Source organism: Aspergillus brasiliensis, assembly GCF_001889945.1.
Source record: "Aspergillus brasiliensis CBS 101740 unplaced genomic scaffold ASPBRscaffold_13, whole genome shotgun sequence".
Classification (NCBI taxonomy): Eukaryota; Fungi; Ascomycota; class Eurotiomycetes; order Eurotiales; family Aspergillaceae; genus Aspergillus; species Aspergillus brasiliensis.
The window spans coordinates 782,966-797,828 of record NW_027137454.1 but is presented as its reverse complement, the minus strand read 5'-3'; the positions used below and the strand labels follow the sequence as shown (position 1 = coordinate 797,828).

Sequence of the window (14,863 nt, the reverse complement as noted above, 5' to 3'; positions counted from 1 at the left end):
ATTGGATACATGACATGACTTGACTCTATTAAAGCTATCTAGATATTATTCTGATATCATACAATACCTTACAAGAGATTGTACGGGTTCGTGGGATGCAGTCTCGGAAATTTTCCAAAGGATCTCACTATGTTTATGCAAGTTTGATGTTATGCAAGGTATGGGGGAATTAGATTAGGCGTCGATCGGCATTACGTTAGCAGCAGAATAAAAAGGAATGGGGTAACATCCTTGCCGGTGTCGATCATGGTGGGTAATAGTACGTAGCGGCCCATCCCCTCATTCGCCCGTTGACCGCAGATCTTGCTGCATCCTAACCAGGAACTAGCTAGAAGCCCGTAGCCCACGTTAACGGGGGTAACAACTTGGCCTAGCGTCGCCCTAAGCCAAAGGGGATGAGACACGGCCAACACAATATCTCCAAATGATTAATTCTTGTCAATAAGCTAGCCTACACCACCTGCGTGCCGGCTTTCCTTAGCGCTGCGCTAGGTAGCTAGGTGTACGAAGATAAACCACATGGTACATTCAAAGGGCTCGTACTTGTCACTAGACTTCATGGAGTACGATAAGATTGGCCACGCCCCACTTGACACTATGCTACTATTTTATTATACCGATTTAGCTGAGTAGGTTCTACTCATTGATCGATTGACCCAAGCTACACTGACTGTCCGCGCGGCGATTTACATTGCATGATAGGGAATGTCTCAAGCTATTCTCATGATACCTCTCATCACGGAAAGTAAGATACATCCGCAACGAGGCGTAAGGGAAGTAGGAAGAATAGTGGGAGACCTCTGGGAAAGGAGGCCACTTCGCAAGACCGATGGGGCCCTGCCTGCAAGCCACGACGCGCTGGCTTAACGGCTTGCTCCCTCAGAACTGAGCCTACCTGCTCACACAACTCCGGACTGTCCACTTGTGGCTTGTGACGCACAGAAAACGACTGGGCTTCCAAACAAGGAAAATGCGCAACAACACAAAGCATGCACCATGTAGCGATTGGCTGCCCCGCGGTTTAGCGGGCTACACCACGGATGCGGCGGAAGATTGGAGGGGCTTTCAGTAATATCTCGGACATGCTGGGAGGAGCAGGGCAAAGTAGGAGACGTAAAATTGGAAGATCCTCAGCAGGACAGTATCGTCTTCGGAACGGTACTGGACTTTGCAGAGACATGGCAGAGACTTCGAGGCCGCGCGATATGAGGGCGGCAGAATAGAGTACCAGCCACGGTTGCCACTGGCCTTGACAAGCCTCCAGGTTCGTCAGGAAAGTGATAGTATACTCTAAATAGACGGACAGATAGTAAAGACTGGGCATATTGCCTATATCGAGGGCTCGGGGTATCATCAACTGTAATTACTCTTAACCTCCTACAAGTGAAGGAGTGGCGATCATGTCCCACGTCGACCACAATCGTCAGAAAGCGTGAGTAGGGAAACGCCGTTGCGGGAATCTCTGTTCTGGCAGCGCCTTCTCCCTCCGCATGCATCTTCTATGGTTTTCACTATTACCAGGCTGACGCCTCTAACACAGTGACTATGGAAGTGGCCTGCTGGATGCGTCATCCTTTCCCCATCTGAGACTGCGGGACTTTCTTTCAGAACTTCCACCTGCCTTTCTAGTGATGCCCGACTGCGGCCAAGGGAACTGTCGGAAACTAACTGATTAATTGGACCCACGCCCACAACTGGCCCGGTTGGGTTGGGATGGCTAAGAACTTGATCTCGGGCCCAAATAAATGGGGTCCGGGATCCGGGGCCAAGTACCTGCTTGTCTGCAGATTATCGGGAATTACGCTGCCTGGATCCACATCACGAAGGTGTGAGCTGAGTGCTCTAGCACAGACATTGACGCCCCAATGGCAGAAATTATCTACGCCCAACCATGCTATTTTCATGAGGGCTGGTTCTTTTCGAAACGCTTCCTCTCGTCACGTTACGGGGAGCATATGGGTCCTCCTGGTGCAGTTAGTAAATAAAGTTCCTAGCTAGTCCAAAACGGTAGTCCTATTCTGTACGCTAATATAAACTGTATTATATGCCGCATTGTCTCACCCAAGCTAATGCAAACACACAATTATGTACATGTTCTGAGCATAAGTTAAGCATAAACACGGCATACGGTTTCCGGATGAGCTAGAATTAGGCTCAGGCCCAAAGCAGCGATCTCCAAAGTCAAAATTTGGGTCTGTGTTTCCAGGCAGATCGTCGCACCGTGAACTCGGCATGGGAACACCGAATAGTTTTTTGAGGAAACATATATAAAGCATGGACGACCAAAACTACTACCGGCCCCCCAGTAATCCCAATCTAACGGGTATATGAAAAGAACCCCTCTAAAAATCTCATTCCTATCATGACTGTCGCTCACGAACAGGCCAGCGACGCCGGCAGGCGTCTCCTAGCGAGCCTCGTTGACCAGATCAGTGCAACAAATCCCACAAGAATATTTGCTGTCATTCCCAATGGAGCATCTGTCTCGGACGGCTTTCGTCCCTTCACAGTAGGAGAGCTGGCTCGGGCCGTGGACTATACGGCCCGCTGGATTGAGAACATCCTTGGAAGACCGTCCAGACGCGAGACGCTGGCTTACATGGCCACAAATGATGTGCGGTACTTCATCTTTGTGCTAGCATGTAACAAAACGGGATATCGGGTAAGTGCATTATTTACGCTGTGAAACAACTGATAATACATCTCCTTAACTTAAGCTCATTCAACAGGCGTTCTTACCTTCGACGAGGAACTCGACTGAAGCCTTTATCCATCTGCTCAACGCTACTCACTGTCGGAAGTTCGTGTGCAGTCCTGAAAAGCGGCAGACAGTGTTGGAGTTGAGCGAGTTGAGCGGAGGACTTCAAATTTCAGTGATACCTTCTTTGGGCGAAATGCTGAGCTCTCGCATGGAGAGCTATGGCTGTCCAATAACCTATGATGAAGAAGAGAATGAAACGTGTTTCATCATTCACAGTTCGGGCACGACAGGTATGAGGGCGCCGGATACTCACTCCTGAAGCTGGTACGGTAATAACTAAAGCTGCCCTAGGTCTTCCAAAGCCTGTGTCATTAACCCACGGATGTATTGGAGTAATCGATCGGATTGCACGTCTTCCCTGCCCAGAAGGCCGCAAACCAGGGACATGGGGAATGATGAAGCCGAATGCCCTGGTCCTTTCTACAACCCCTTTCTTCCACATGATGGGCTTCTATGGCTTGATTATTTCTATTTTCCACCATACGACCTTGGTCATATTGCCTGATGGACCGGTGAACCCGGACCGTATTTTGGATGTGATGGATGCCGTACGGCCTACCGCTGCTCTGATCCCACCCTCGATCTTGGAGGAGATGAGCTCTTCTGACCGGGCCTTACGCGCGATATCGACGTTGGAATATCTCTACTTTGGCGGAGCGCCACTTTCGGAAATGGTTGGTGATAAGTTGTGCAAATTGACACACCTCACCACTGCAATCGGATCAAGTGAGGCCGGGCCCATCCCGTCCCTCGCTCCACTCAAGAGAGAAGACTGGAAATATTTTGAATGGAACCCTTTCTCTGGCGTGACTATGCAGCCACTTGGCGACGAAATGTATGAAATGGTGATTCAAAGAGGCCCTAGTCGAGAGTACCAGGGTATTTTCCATACATACCCTGAGCTTCAGAGCTATCACACCAACGATGTGTTCATACCGTCGCCTACTAACTGCAATTTGTGGAGATACTATGGACGGGTTGATGATGTGATTGTCCTCAGCAACGGCGAGAAATTCAACCCCGTCACAATGGAGAAGGTCGTTGAAGGCCACCCACTTGTGCACAGCGCCATCATCGCGGGGCAAGGTCAATTCCAGGCATCGCTTCTTGTGGAGCCAGACTGGAATAAGTGGGATGAAGGTCGATCAGCGCGTGAGCTAATTGAAGCTATATGGCCCATTGTACAACAAGCGAACAAGATCGGACCCACGCATGGTCGGGTTCTGAAGTCGAAGATTGCAGTAGCATCCCAGAAGAAGCCCTTCAAGATGACAGCGAAAGGGTCCACCCAAAGACACCACGTCTACAGGGACTATGCTGAGGATATCGCCGCTCTCTATAGCGCTGCTGATTCAGAGCAGACTGCGGAGATGCCGAAGGACACTGCACTGCACAGCATGATGGGGTACCTTCGAAACACCATCCAATCCATTTCGAACATGACAGTGGTTGGCGATGATGACGATTTATTCGCCGCCGGGTTTGATTCTTTGCAGACACTGCAACTCACAAGGGTCCTCCAAAAGGCGGTTAAATCTCGATTGCCAGAGGCTGACACAACCGCCATCTCCACACAACAGATCTACGCCCATCCGACGATCAAGGAACTTGCATCCTTATTGGTGAAAATACTGGGTGGTGAGACGAATGAACATGCCAACGAGATGCCGAGAAAAGAGAAGATAAACTCCATGGTCCGCAAATACACGGATGGCCTGCCTCTGCAGCAAATAGACTTACGACCCCGTGAAGGCGGACACACAGTCCTTTTAACTGGTTCAACGGGATCATTGGGCTGCTATCTTCTCGACGCAATACTGAACGACCCCGCGACCGTCAAGGTCTACTGCATGAATCGGTCCGTAGATGCCGAGTCTCGACAGCAGATCAGCTTTCTTGAGAAGGGGTTGGAGTGGTGCCCCAGACGCCAAAAGCGCGTCGAGTTTCTTTTCGCTTCATTTGGACAAGAGAAGATGGGCCTTGCCGAGGCGAAATATGAGGAATTGATCAAGTCTGTCGACACAATCGTGCACAATGCGTGGAAAGTGGACTTCAATCACTCGCTGTCCTCATTTGAGGCTGTACACATTCGCGGAGTGCGCAATATGGTTGAGTTTAGCCTCCGAAGCCAGCATCATGCTCATCTCCACTTTGTTTCTTCTATCTCTACTGTTGGAGCTTGGTCAGTCAAGAATGGAACGTTAATCCCGGAGACACCAGTCCAAGATCCGGACGTGACCCTTCCGCAAGGCTACGGGGAGTCTAAGCATGTTGCGGAAAGAATTTGCGCGACTGCTTCCGAACGAGCTGGCGTGCCGACAACCATCCTTCGGGTTGGCCAGGTTGCTGGTCCAACGTCCGGCAGTGGTGTTTGGAATCGACACGAATGGCTGCCGGCTCTGATTGCGACATCGAAGTCGACAGGGCACATTCCGACCTCTTTAGGGTTCGGTCCTGTGAACTGGATCCCGGTGGTAAGTAGTTCCACGGTATCTTTGCCCAAATGGCCTCCCCTGCAATAATATTCGTGCGCGGGATGCAATGAAGAGTTACTATCCGCCTTGGTATACAAAGGAGCATGAGTTCTGACAGCAGTATAGGATACACTATCAACAATAATTCTCGAATTGATCGAAGCTCGGCGCGCATCTCAACCAAGCCAACGCTGTGCCACCTTCAACCTCGTGAATCCATCCACGGCCACGTGGTCATCGCTCATCCCTGCTGTCCAGAGACACTTCACGGTGACGCCAGTGGAGCTGGAGACATGGGTCCATGATCTTGAGGCAATAAAAGACCCATCGGAGACTGAAATTGCCGCAAAGCCCGCTCTGAAACTCTTAGAATTCTTTCAGGGTCTTGCGCACGATGACGGCGGCTCATCGTGCCCTTTCCAGTTGTCCAAGACGAAAGAAGCTAGTGCAACGATGCGGACTTTGAGGCCAATAGACCAACCGATGTTAGAAAACTGGTTGAGACAATGGGGTCTATCGAAAATCTGAACCGCAAAATATTCATTCAACTTCAAGCTTTTTCGGTCAATTCACCGGAGATGTCGCGGTTGCGAATGTACAGCTTACTACTACTACGGGCGTGGAGTACTGCGTTACTCTGGAGGGAAAGAGCAATGGGCTATAAATTGTATACAATATTCGTCTCTTTACATAGCTTCCGCGCATGAAAAGACATTCTGTAATGGCCAATATACTGTACATTCCGGGACAAGTGACTTCTCAGCCTAGTGGGTGATTTGGATCACATACATAACAATATAATGGGAAGAACAAGGTCCGTTACTGAATTGAAGTCAGTATTCAGGGCGGGTGAAAGACAGTGGTCACCCAGCTACGAAACCCACTAAATCCAGTGCACAAGCCAGCTGCAGAAGGTTTTGAGACGTTGTGCATATGGCTTGTCTTGGACCATTCAAATTGTGGGTTTATGGATTCGGCAAGTTTCTCAATAGGTGCTTTCAGGACACGAAATAAAGGCTGTACTTATCTCTAACAGTAAATGAACAGAGGTAGTGTCGGTGAAGAATGCCATAAGTATAATTTAGTAGGGAGATTGATGGTAATAGTAACTATAATAACAAGGCCATAGCTGTAAGGGTGAATATAATGAGGTAGTGTAAAAAATATGCCTCTATCATGAAGTATCAAATGTATGGTTCTATTTCTAGTCTACCCGTGTAGTATATTCCCGTGTTAGATAAATCTATAAAATTATTAATAATAATTCTATGCCTTCCCAGATGCTACAAGATAATGATTTCTTATACTATACTACTGATCCCACAAGGATCAGTCCATTTTGTGGATATAGACTACTTTTATTAATTATATATAGATTTATATCATTTTGTGGTTGATTCCTTACCTAGCCAACAGGCTTTCTACCCTGACAAGTAGATCCTATCACATCTATCATATCTTTCAAGACCATAGATCTTGAATAAAATAATTATGGTTGCCATTGCCAACCTTTCTCCTAATAGATTGCTTTTTTGCATCAACTTAAAGATAATATGGTCAGATGATACAGTATAAAGATGTTCAATTTCAAGTACCGTATACCTACGCCAATGTCCCTGAATAGTGGAAAAAGACTTCATCCTTCCTCCACGCCAATTGATCTTAACTTGGATAAATCCCATTCCCTTAAGCTGACCGCGGATCCAGAACTCCGACTTTAAGAAGCCTTCCTTCATTACTTCTTTCCTTCCTCATCTCCTCGTCGTACGTCACGCAGAGAGATACGATGAGAGCGATATCCATACCAGGTGCAATTGTCACGTAGTACTTTATCATAATTAGTCTCGTTGCTCATCTCTCATGTCCGCCACTGAAGGGAACGGCTTCCAGCAGGGAGTAAAGCATACCGTATCAGCATCTCCTAGAATCTGTCGAGTATTGAAGTAATGTCTAGTTATCTGCGCAACTAGCCTGTCATTCCATGTAATCGTGCAATAACGATCGATCCAGTTACCCGAGAGCGCGAGCTCAATGGGCTCACTGTTCCCAGCTGTGTTGACGAATGACACTGTCATGCGGGCACCTCCCACTGTTACATGTGCGTTAGTCACAAGTGGGGCAGAGATATGATGGTTAAAGTATGAAGGGGGGAAAGCCATCGTATAACAGAGGAAGTAGAGGAAATAAAAGGGAACACAAACAATGCCAATGTCCTTGCACGTGGAAAACCTCCCGCCCATCCGGTCCCTCGCCGTAATACTGCCTGGGGATGCTGAGCGGCTTGTGCTTCAGTGACCAGAGCTCATTGCCCTGCATATCATAAAAGAACTTTTGGTGGTGCAGGCTGAAGAGTTTCGCCTTGCACTGCAGCAGCTCCACGTTGGACTCGTCGCGGATATGGAAGGTGCCTTGGGCCAAGGCCCAGACCTTCTCCTTCATGACCAAGGTCTTTTGGCCGTTGACGCAGAAGGAGGGGACGATGCCCAGAGCATGGGGCAATGGAGGAAGCATAATAGGCCCGGAACTTGAACCGTGATGAGGCATACGCATGCCAGTGACTTTGATTGTTTGTTCACCGTCCTGGTGCCACCATCTCAGCCTTTGAATTGAGCTATTGTCACTATCATCCGTTGTGATAGTCCACTTTCCTGAAGTAACCTCGACTTCACACTTGTTCTTTGGGAAATGGAACTTCGGAAGTGAGATATCTGTCGTTTGCGCGTCTGGACCTGTCTCGTGACCAAGGAGCTTCAAGGTAAAGGTGCAATTTCGGAGGTCAAATCCATAACTAATAATCGTGCCCGTGATTGCAACAGGTGATGGTCGCACATAGGCTTCCGCAGCTCGGAATCCAGGATTGCTTGTTAGTTCAGGCACATCCGTCATTCTTGATGTGATCGAAGGTGATCTCAGCTTTGCTTTCAACTTTCCCGGGTTTACTGTCGACTTATCCAAGCTTTCTCTTATATTTACTCCTGTATGTTGAAGTAAAGATGTTGTTGATTCATTAGATAGACTGGCTGCCGTGGGAGAAAGAGGTAGTGGCAGGTCATCAAGAGAAAATATCGACAAGTCCTCTCCGTTCCACTGGTCGCCCAGCTGGTGTTTATTCTGCGTCTTGTTACGGGAGAGCCCGATTTACAAGCACATATTAAAACTCACCTGGCACATATACTGCCACAACGTATATCCTCCCATGAGGCTACCCTCGACTGCAAAATGGTTCGCATCCATAGCACCAGACTGGCTGGAGTAGTCCCCTGTCTTGTAGGCGTGCTTGTCATCCATATCAAACGGAATACCAAATTCTGTCAAGACACATGGATGATTGCCCATGTAATCTTCACCCTCTTTTCTGATCGCTGATAATTGATCTCTTAAACATTTGCGGATTGCTGTCTCTCCTAGCTTTATCGCGGAGGCCGGGGTCAAATACCGGCCACGCAAGACGCCCAAGACATCCACATTCCAAATCCTATTCCATTTTTTAGTCATCAAGGTAATACCGTCATAATAATGCGGCGCGTAGACCATTTTCGGATCATCGTCTGCGGTACCTTTGATGGAGGGAGGAAGCTCTAAAACCGGGGGTTGGCAGAAGATGATGCAGTCTTGGTGGTGTGCTCGGATTGCATCCCTAAATCTTCGATAAAAGTCCATAAAGTAAGTGTTCGTGAACCCCTCGTAGTCAATAACTTCACCTGTATGCGGACTCCTGCTGAAGTAGTCCTTCCTCAGCAATGTGTCGGTGTCGGGGTCCCAGACACCGTGCTGCGACCAGACGCACTCCCCAAGTTTCCATCCAGCATCTCGTTTGTAGCCATATCTTGAATCGTCATAATCAGCTGGAAGCCATGCAGTCTTCCCTTGTGGATCCACAAGAGTGAGACCAGACCTATAGGGTCCCATGCCCCCAACATCCCACGTATCTACCTCGCACACTCTACCAGAGCCCGTCAATATTGCTTGCCATGCGGTTGGCGCGGTACCCTTTTTGAGCTGCTGTTCGCTGGGCAGGACCGTCAAGTCTGCCCAGCCTACCAGTCCACGGTTCGGTTCATTCATACTTTCCCACCCAATAACAACGTCGTCTTCGAGATCTCCAGCCTCGTGTACACGTTTGGCCAGGTGTGCGCAAGCCTTTATAAAATGACCTTGAAGGTAGTCTTGTATGTTTTGGCCATCTATTATGCACTTCGAAGCAAAGTCACGGCCTGCAAAGAAGAGAGTGCACATAGTAGCGCACGCTAGTCGATTGTAGTTCGTGGCCCATATCATTTTTGGGAAATTCTCCGGTTCGGGGTAAGTATTATGTACCAATGCCGCTCCCGTTACCGCCAGGCTCTCGGGATTCAGGCCACAGGCGTACAGAGTCCACATGGGGGCTCCAGAGCCACCTGTAAACCTAGACCACTGTGGAAGATCGATTAGCCTGTGAATGAGACTGGGAAGGGAGGACGCACAACATCCTGATGCGGATCCAAGAAGATGTAGAAGCCGTAATCTCTTGCCTCCCTCAAGACCTCAATTGTATGTTGAATCCATTCTTCGTCGTATTTGCCTGGCCCGGCCGCCTCGATTGCCTCCCAGGTAAATATGTATCGGATCGTATTGTAGCCCCATTGTTTCAGCCTGTCGAAGTGGACATGAGCCGCTTCTCTCGGGAAAGGGCGAGAATGAAAATTGACATTATCTCCATCAAAAAACTTGTCTGGTATATGAGACGGGAGGTCCGGAGAGCTGGGATACTTTGCGTCCCCTGCGAGATTGATTCCTCGGAGCGTTACTTGACGGCCATGGGCATCGCGGAATAGGCCATCTTCAATGGTCAGCCGTAAGGGCATGTTGTGTTTGCCCGAATCCAAGAGTTGGACGGCTTCCACAAGAGGACGTCGGAATCCAGCTTGAGAGGAGTAGCTCAGAACGATACCAGGGACATAGGATAAGGGCGCATCTCGCAGCCTAAATCATGCAGTAGATAAAAGTGCGTGATCAAAGAGGTCTACGTAACATGGCCTTGGAAGAGAGAAAGCCAGAGGAGGTAACCGCTGACGGGTCTCTAGCGCACAGCGATACTGTTCCAACCTACATACAATCTACGTCACGAGAATCCCGCAAGACGGGAAGGGATGGCAGAATACCAAATGTAATTTGCCACTGTACCTTGTTAAGGAACGGAAGGCAACTTCCGACGAAATATGCAAATAGACGGCCGAAATTTTGGATAAAACTTGAACGGTATGTTTTGGAGATACCATTATACTATTGTACAAAATTAAAATGGCCTGTTATCGGTTGCTTGAAGTTCTTGCCGTTGTCTTCCTAGGTACCTCGATTTTGAGCGGGTATGGTAGGAAGCGGTTGCGGTGGGATGCACGTTACGAACGGAGGCTAGTGCACTGCATGTGACATGAGCCCAATAAGAGGGTATATGGGTCCCCAGGTCGCCAGGTCGTACGTATTTCCAGTCTCTACCAGTAAAAGAGCAATTCCACTGGGCTTGGTGGGCTGCATATGCGGCGGATTTGGGATTCCCGCAATTTATATGGGGCTGATTTCTTGACATAGGATATGTGTTACAGACCCCTGCTAGAACCACTTCTGGTACGATAACGAGTTACTAAGAACTGATAAGAAGAATGATCTTTATTAAACCTGATACATATTGTATTAGATATCTCTTTTATACATCTCTTTCTGTGCAATTTCTAGATAGTAGAATAAGATTCATATTTCTCTTCACCCTTGCTTCTTTCTTATACAGCAACTGTCAACATAGAGTCCCAGGCTGGTCTCAGTTTTCATGCCACACTTTGCACCAATAGCTGTGTACTGACCAGCCCCTGCTCAAGTCCATCACCGGCCCAATACAGCCTTCTTGGCTCCACAGCGCTCTCATTAAACGCCCACAGCTGCTCTCCGTTCAGCATCAGGAACCCATCATCCGACAGTCCCCAACCTGTGACTGTGTCGTCAGCCTGGGGCTCTGAGCCGAGTTGAATAATCCAAGCGATTTCGGTCTGATCAGCGAGCACGGTCAGTGCCTGACGGTATTTCCCGTAGCCGAGGGTGCCGCTTGTATAAGGAGACACTATAATTACCAGTTTAAAAACAGATTAATAGATGTACTTAAGATAGGTCATTGGTACTGAAGGAACAAATAGAGGCATACACGTTAATATAGTTTCTGTGGGGCTGTCATAGATACCCCAACCATCGGTGGTCAGTATTGAGTTATCAAGAGTGGAGGTTAGAGTGAAGTTGGCAGGAAATGAGGTGTTTGCGGACGCAACAGAGGCAATGGTGCCGGATATGGCTAGGAGGGATTTGCTATATCTCATATTTATAGCTGGAAGGAAGATGTTGTTCGTGTAGGGGTATGCTTGATAATGGTAGTATCATGGAAGAAAAATAGTCTGAAAAGAAAAGACGAAGACGCTCTTTATACTTCTCTTTGGCAAATTCTACTTTATGCTATCGGTACCCCGTAGCTAAAAATAGCTATCCACTGATATGTAAGGCCGCCCACCGGCCCAGCTAGTGCCTTCCTTAGCTAGCGATGTGGGACGCCTAAGCTGACTGCCGATCTTCTAACACTCCGAGTATATATTTGGGTTATCACGTATTCCACGACCTTCCGCGTCTCTAGCTGACGTTGATTACATCTGAAACATTGTTGCTATTTATAATTATCAAATCTAAAAGCTTTAAAGCTTACTTTGGGCTACCTACGTCCCAGCTAAGGGACTAAGAATCAAATGACTCTCATTGACTAAATACCCTTCTGGCTCAAGGACCTATAGAATGGTCATCATGAAGCTACTGATAATATATATTTCCTGAGATAGGTATTGGTTTCAAAAAGTGTTCATGGTCTCTCATTTAAACAAGCTTCTTTTTGAAACGTAAATCGCTGTCCTATTCAGTATCTGATAAAGCTGTTGACAGTATAATGAGCAGTCATCATAGGACCGCCGACTAAAATAAAATTAAGAAGCCAAAGGTAAATAATATGAACACCGCTTCAATTGGGTTGGGTGCCTATCTAGCATAGCCTCATTGCAACAAGCCAGGCTATCCCGGCAGTTTTGGAGGACAAAGCGCATTGTCTGGGGTTCGAATGGATTGCGGATTTGGTGTTCCACCAGCTGGCTATTTGGGGCTTGCTGAGCAAGGACTAGGACGGCATCATGAGCACCATGGCATTTATCAGAGATGTCTTGAATGCTGCTACTGCTGCTGCTTCTGCTATATTCAGACAATAATGACACCAAGCAATAGTGGCACCGCACGGTTTGTTGTGGATTTGCAGAACGATTATGTCACAGAATAGCCCAACCCGTAAGATCTAGAACGGGTTAGCACCACATCGCGCGGTTGATAAGTTGAGCCTGCCAGGCTGACGTCAGATTTGATCCCTTGACGATGTCGAGTGCCAGCCGCGGAACTGGCGTCAACAGAATCAAGGACAGCATCGCAAGCCATAGCGTGTGCGCGGAACATGGGGGGCTGAGCTATTTCACGCACTGTAACCTCGTGCGAAGACGCGCCAGATCGAGAGATAAGCCTGCTACAACCCATTCCTCACTCCAGCGATCCGAAGCCATTTCCTCGAGTATCTGTCTGAGCACCTGGTTGTAGTGGCTATTTATAGATATTCATCTTGATGCCACAGTGCAAGGGGGATTCTAGCGTGGTTGGTTTGAAAAGCGATGGTTCGAGGGGGCACCGCAGGCCATCGTTTTGACAAAGGATCCATAACTAGCATAAATGCATCGGGTATACGGCACCCACGTCATAGGCTCACCAAGCGGCGGCTGATGCCAATATAGGTTAGTATGCCTTTATTTATACGAGGGGCGTTGCAGGGACTAAAAGCTTAGCGCCGCAGAAGCTTTGACTTACCATATAAGAGGGGACAAGGAAACTTTGATTGTAATCAATGCCATTTATCTGTCCAAACCTTTGCTACCTATGTACCAACACAGGAAGGTTTCTTATCTTAATCGTGGATCCTTCTGTCTGGTACCGAAGCAACTTTGGCCCCTGGTTTATGTCTGCCTCTCGCTTCGTCTACAATAAGTGCAGTGGTATCTCCGACACTGACCTCCCTCTCCACATGCACAGTGTCGTTGGTTCACTCCGTAAGCCATGTTACAGCGCCGCCTGCTGACATAAGAGCTAGTCACCCTACTAATCCACTTATCTACGGCGTGATCTCAAGCATAGCCTTGGGGGAAATACCTCCGTATTGGCCAATGGATGTTTCTGCTGCCTGGTCTGGCAGCATTCCCCGAATTCCCCTCGATTCTGGACTCCTTGCGGCAGCCACAAGCCACTGTGGGGGCGGCCAGGGCCTCCGCCTGCTATCAACACACGCCTACGATGTGCTGACCAAGCACTGGTGGGCGATTAACCTCCAGCCCAACCTATGGGATTTGGGATATCATCTGTTTCGTGACTGTGGGCACATGGCAGCACATTTTGGTGAGACGGGTGGTAGTAGGATTGATTCTTATTCAACTAATCAAGGACAATTCTCTTTTGCATGGACTGGATAGCTTATATATATATATCTGTTTCCAATCCCTGCCATAAGATTCAGCCACCATGTTACTCAACATAGCCACCGTAATACTCGGCACAATGATAGTGACTTTCGGACCACGATTATTGGCGACGAAAGGATCCACCTGTTGGGTTTGCCCGACTAGCGAGAGGTAATCAAGCGGATCGTCACGCTCTCGAAACCGGGCACGATGGTGGTGGATTTCCAGCAGGGACGGAAACAGCCCTGCGCGGAACCGCGACTCGTCTATCGCGCTATGGCTGTGAGAAGCTAGCCAGCGCGGAACCGCCACAAGTTGGATCATGTAAGTGCGCAAGGTGGATCTACTACAGGAATTGGGGTGACGAAAAGGAGGATATGGGCTGGATGCCTGCAGATCCAATGGGCTTGGAAATTGTATTTGTCCGTAACAGCTAAGACTAAAAGAAGAGAGAAAACTAACGAATATATTTTGCTGCAATGTGAACCCCGCGAGTAGTTCCTGAATCAGAGCAGATTGTTCCAGGAATAATTCACCAATTGTGCGCAACAACTGCACCGCATCTTCTTGACAGTAAGTTGCTGCTGGATGCCTGCCATCGTTCTGTATTGGACGTCCTTGGGCATTGCCTTATCCGCTATTGAGACGATGAAGGCTACCCAGCCGGTGTAGGGCAGCGTCAGCTGAGACTGGGGCTGGTTGCGGCGATGCAAAGCCCAATGTTGAAGGGACTTTTCGAAAGGCACCGAGATTGCTAAGAAGGCTCTCGAGAAGGTTGACGCCTAGGGAATGCTTGGTGTGGGAGAATTGATAGTTGTCAGTTTGCGGCGTCCTTTAGATATAGGCAGCTCTACATACGGCTCTTTCTAGTAGGCAAAATACAATCTGATTCCTTACCAAAATGGCACGTTGGGGTACGTACAAAATCTTTGCTTGTTAGCTCCGCCTTAACGGCCAAAGACCAGAGGAAAGCGAAGAGACCACCATCCTCCTCGAAAGTGATATCCACCGATCCCTTAATTTATCAAAGCTTTGCAGAAATTGCCGCAGACTAGCATTTTCCTTACTTTAGTAGCACG

The 14,863-nt window shown here is 48.3% G+C and overlaps 4 protein-coding genes across 4 annotated transcripts; 2 read left to right on the top strand and 2 right to left on the bottom strand.

The window, feature by feature from the left end:
* The first annotated feature begins 2,305 nt into the window (after window positions 1–2,305).
* On the top strand, window positions 2,306–5,955 carry ASPBRDRAFT_68538 (uncharacterized protein). Its single transcript, XM_067628999.1, has 4 exons — window positions 2,306–2,662; window positions 2,730–2,991; window positions 3,053–5,235; window positions 5,362–5,955. Exons 1-4 carry the CDS (start codon window positions 2,363–2,365, stop codon window positions 5,761–5,763), a joined length of 3,147 nt encoding a protein of 1,048 aa, XP_067475621.1. The 5' UTR covers window positions 2,306–2,362; the 3' UTR covers window positions 5,764–5,955.
* Window positions 5,956–6,776: 821 nt separating this feature from the next.
* On the bottom strand, window positions 6,777–10,242 carry ASPBRDRAFT_210237 (uncharacterized protein). Its single transcript, XM_067621896.1, has 5 exons — window positions 9,699–10,242; window positions 8,398–9,648; window positions 7,437–8,346; window positions 7,143–7,324; window positions 6,777–7,062 (listed from the first exon to the last, which is right to left on the bottom strand). The coding sequence occupies exons 1-5, from the start codon at window positions 10,077–10,079 to the stop codon at window positions 6,922–6,924; spliced, it is 2,865 nt and encodes a 954-aa protein (XP_067475620.1). The 5' UTR covers window positions 10,080–10,242; the 3' UTR covers window positions 6,777–6,921.
* A 641-nt stretch (window positions 10,243–10,883) lies between these two features.
* Window positions 10,884–11,627, bottom strand: ASPBRDRAFT_210236 (uncharacterized protein). Its single transcript, XM_067621895.1, has 2 exons — window positions 11,408–11,627; window positions 10,884–11,326 (listed from the first exon to the last, which is right to left on the bottom strand). Exons 1-2 carry the CDS (start codon window positions 11,574–11,576, stop codon window positions 11,037–11,039), a joined length of 459 nt encoding a protein of 152 aa, XP_067475619.1. The 5' UTR covers window positions 11,577–11,627; the 3' UTR covers window positions 10,884–11,036.
* A 1,568-nt stretch (window positions 11,628–13,195) lies between these two features.
* On the top strand, window positions 13,196–14,221 carry ASPBRDRAFT_68535 (uncharacterized protein; the record flags this gene model as incomplete). Its single annotated transcript, XM_067628998.1, has 2 exons — window positions 13,196–13,722; window positions 13,950–14,221. The coding sequence occupies exons 1-2, from the start codon at window positions 13,494–13,496 to the stop codon at window positions 14,219–14,221; spliced, it is 501 nt and encodes a 166-aa protein (XP_067475618.1). The 5' UTR covers window positions 13,196–13,493.
* Window positions 14,222–14,863: the final 642 nt, after the last annotated feature.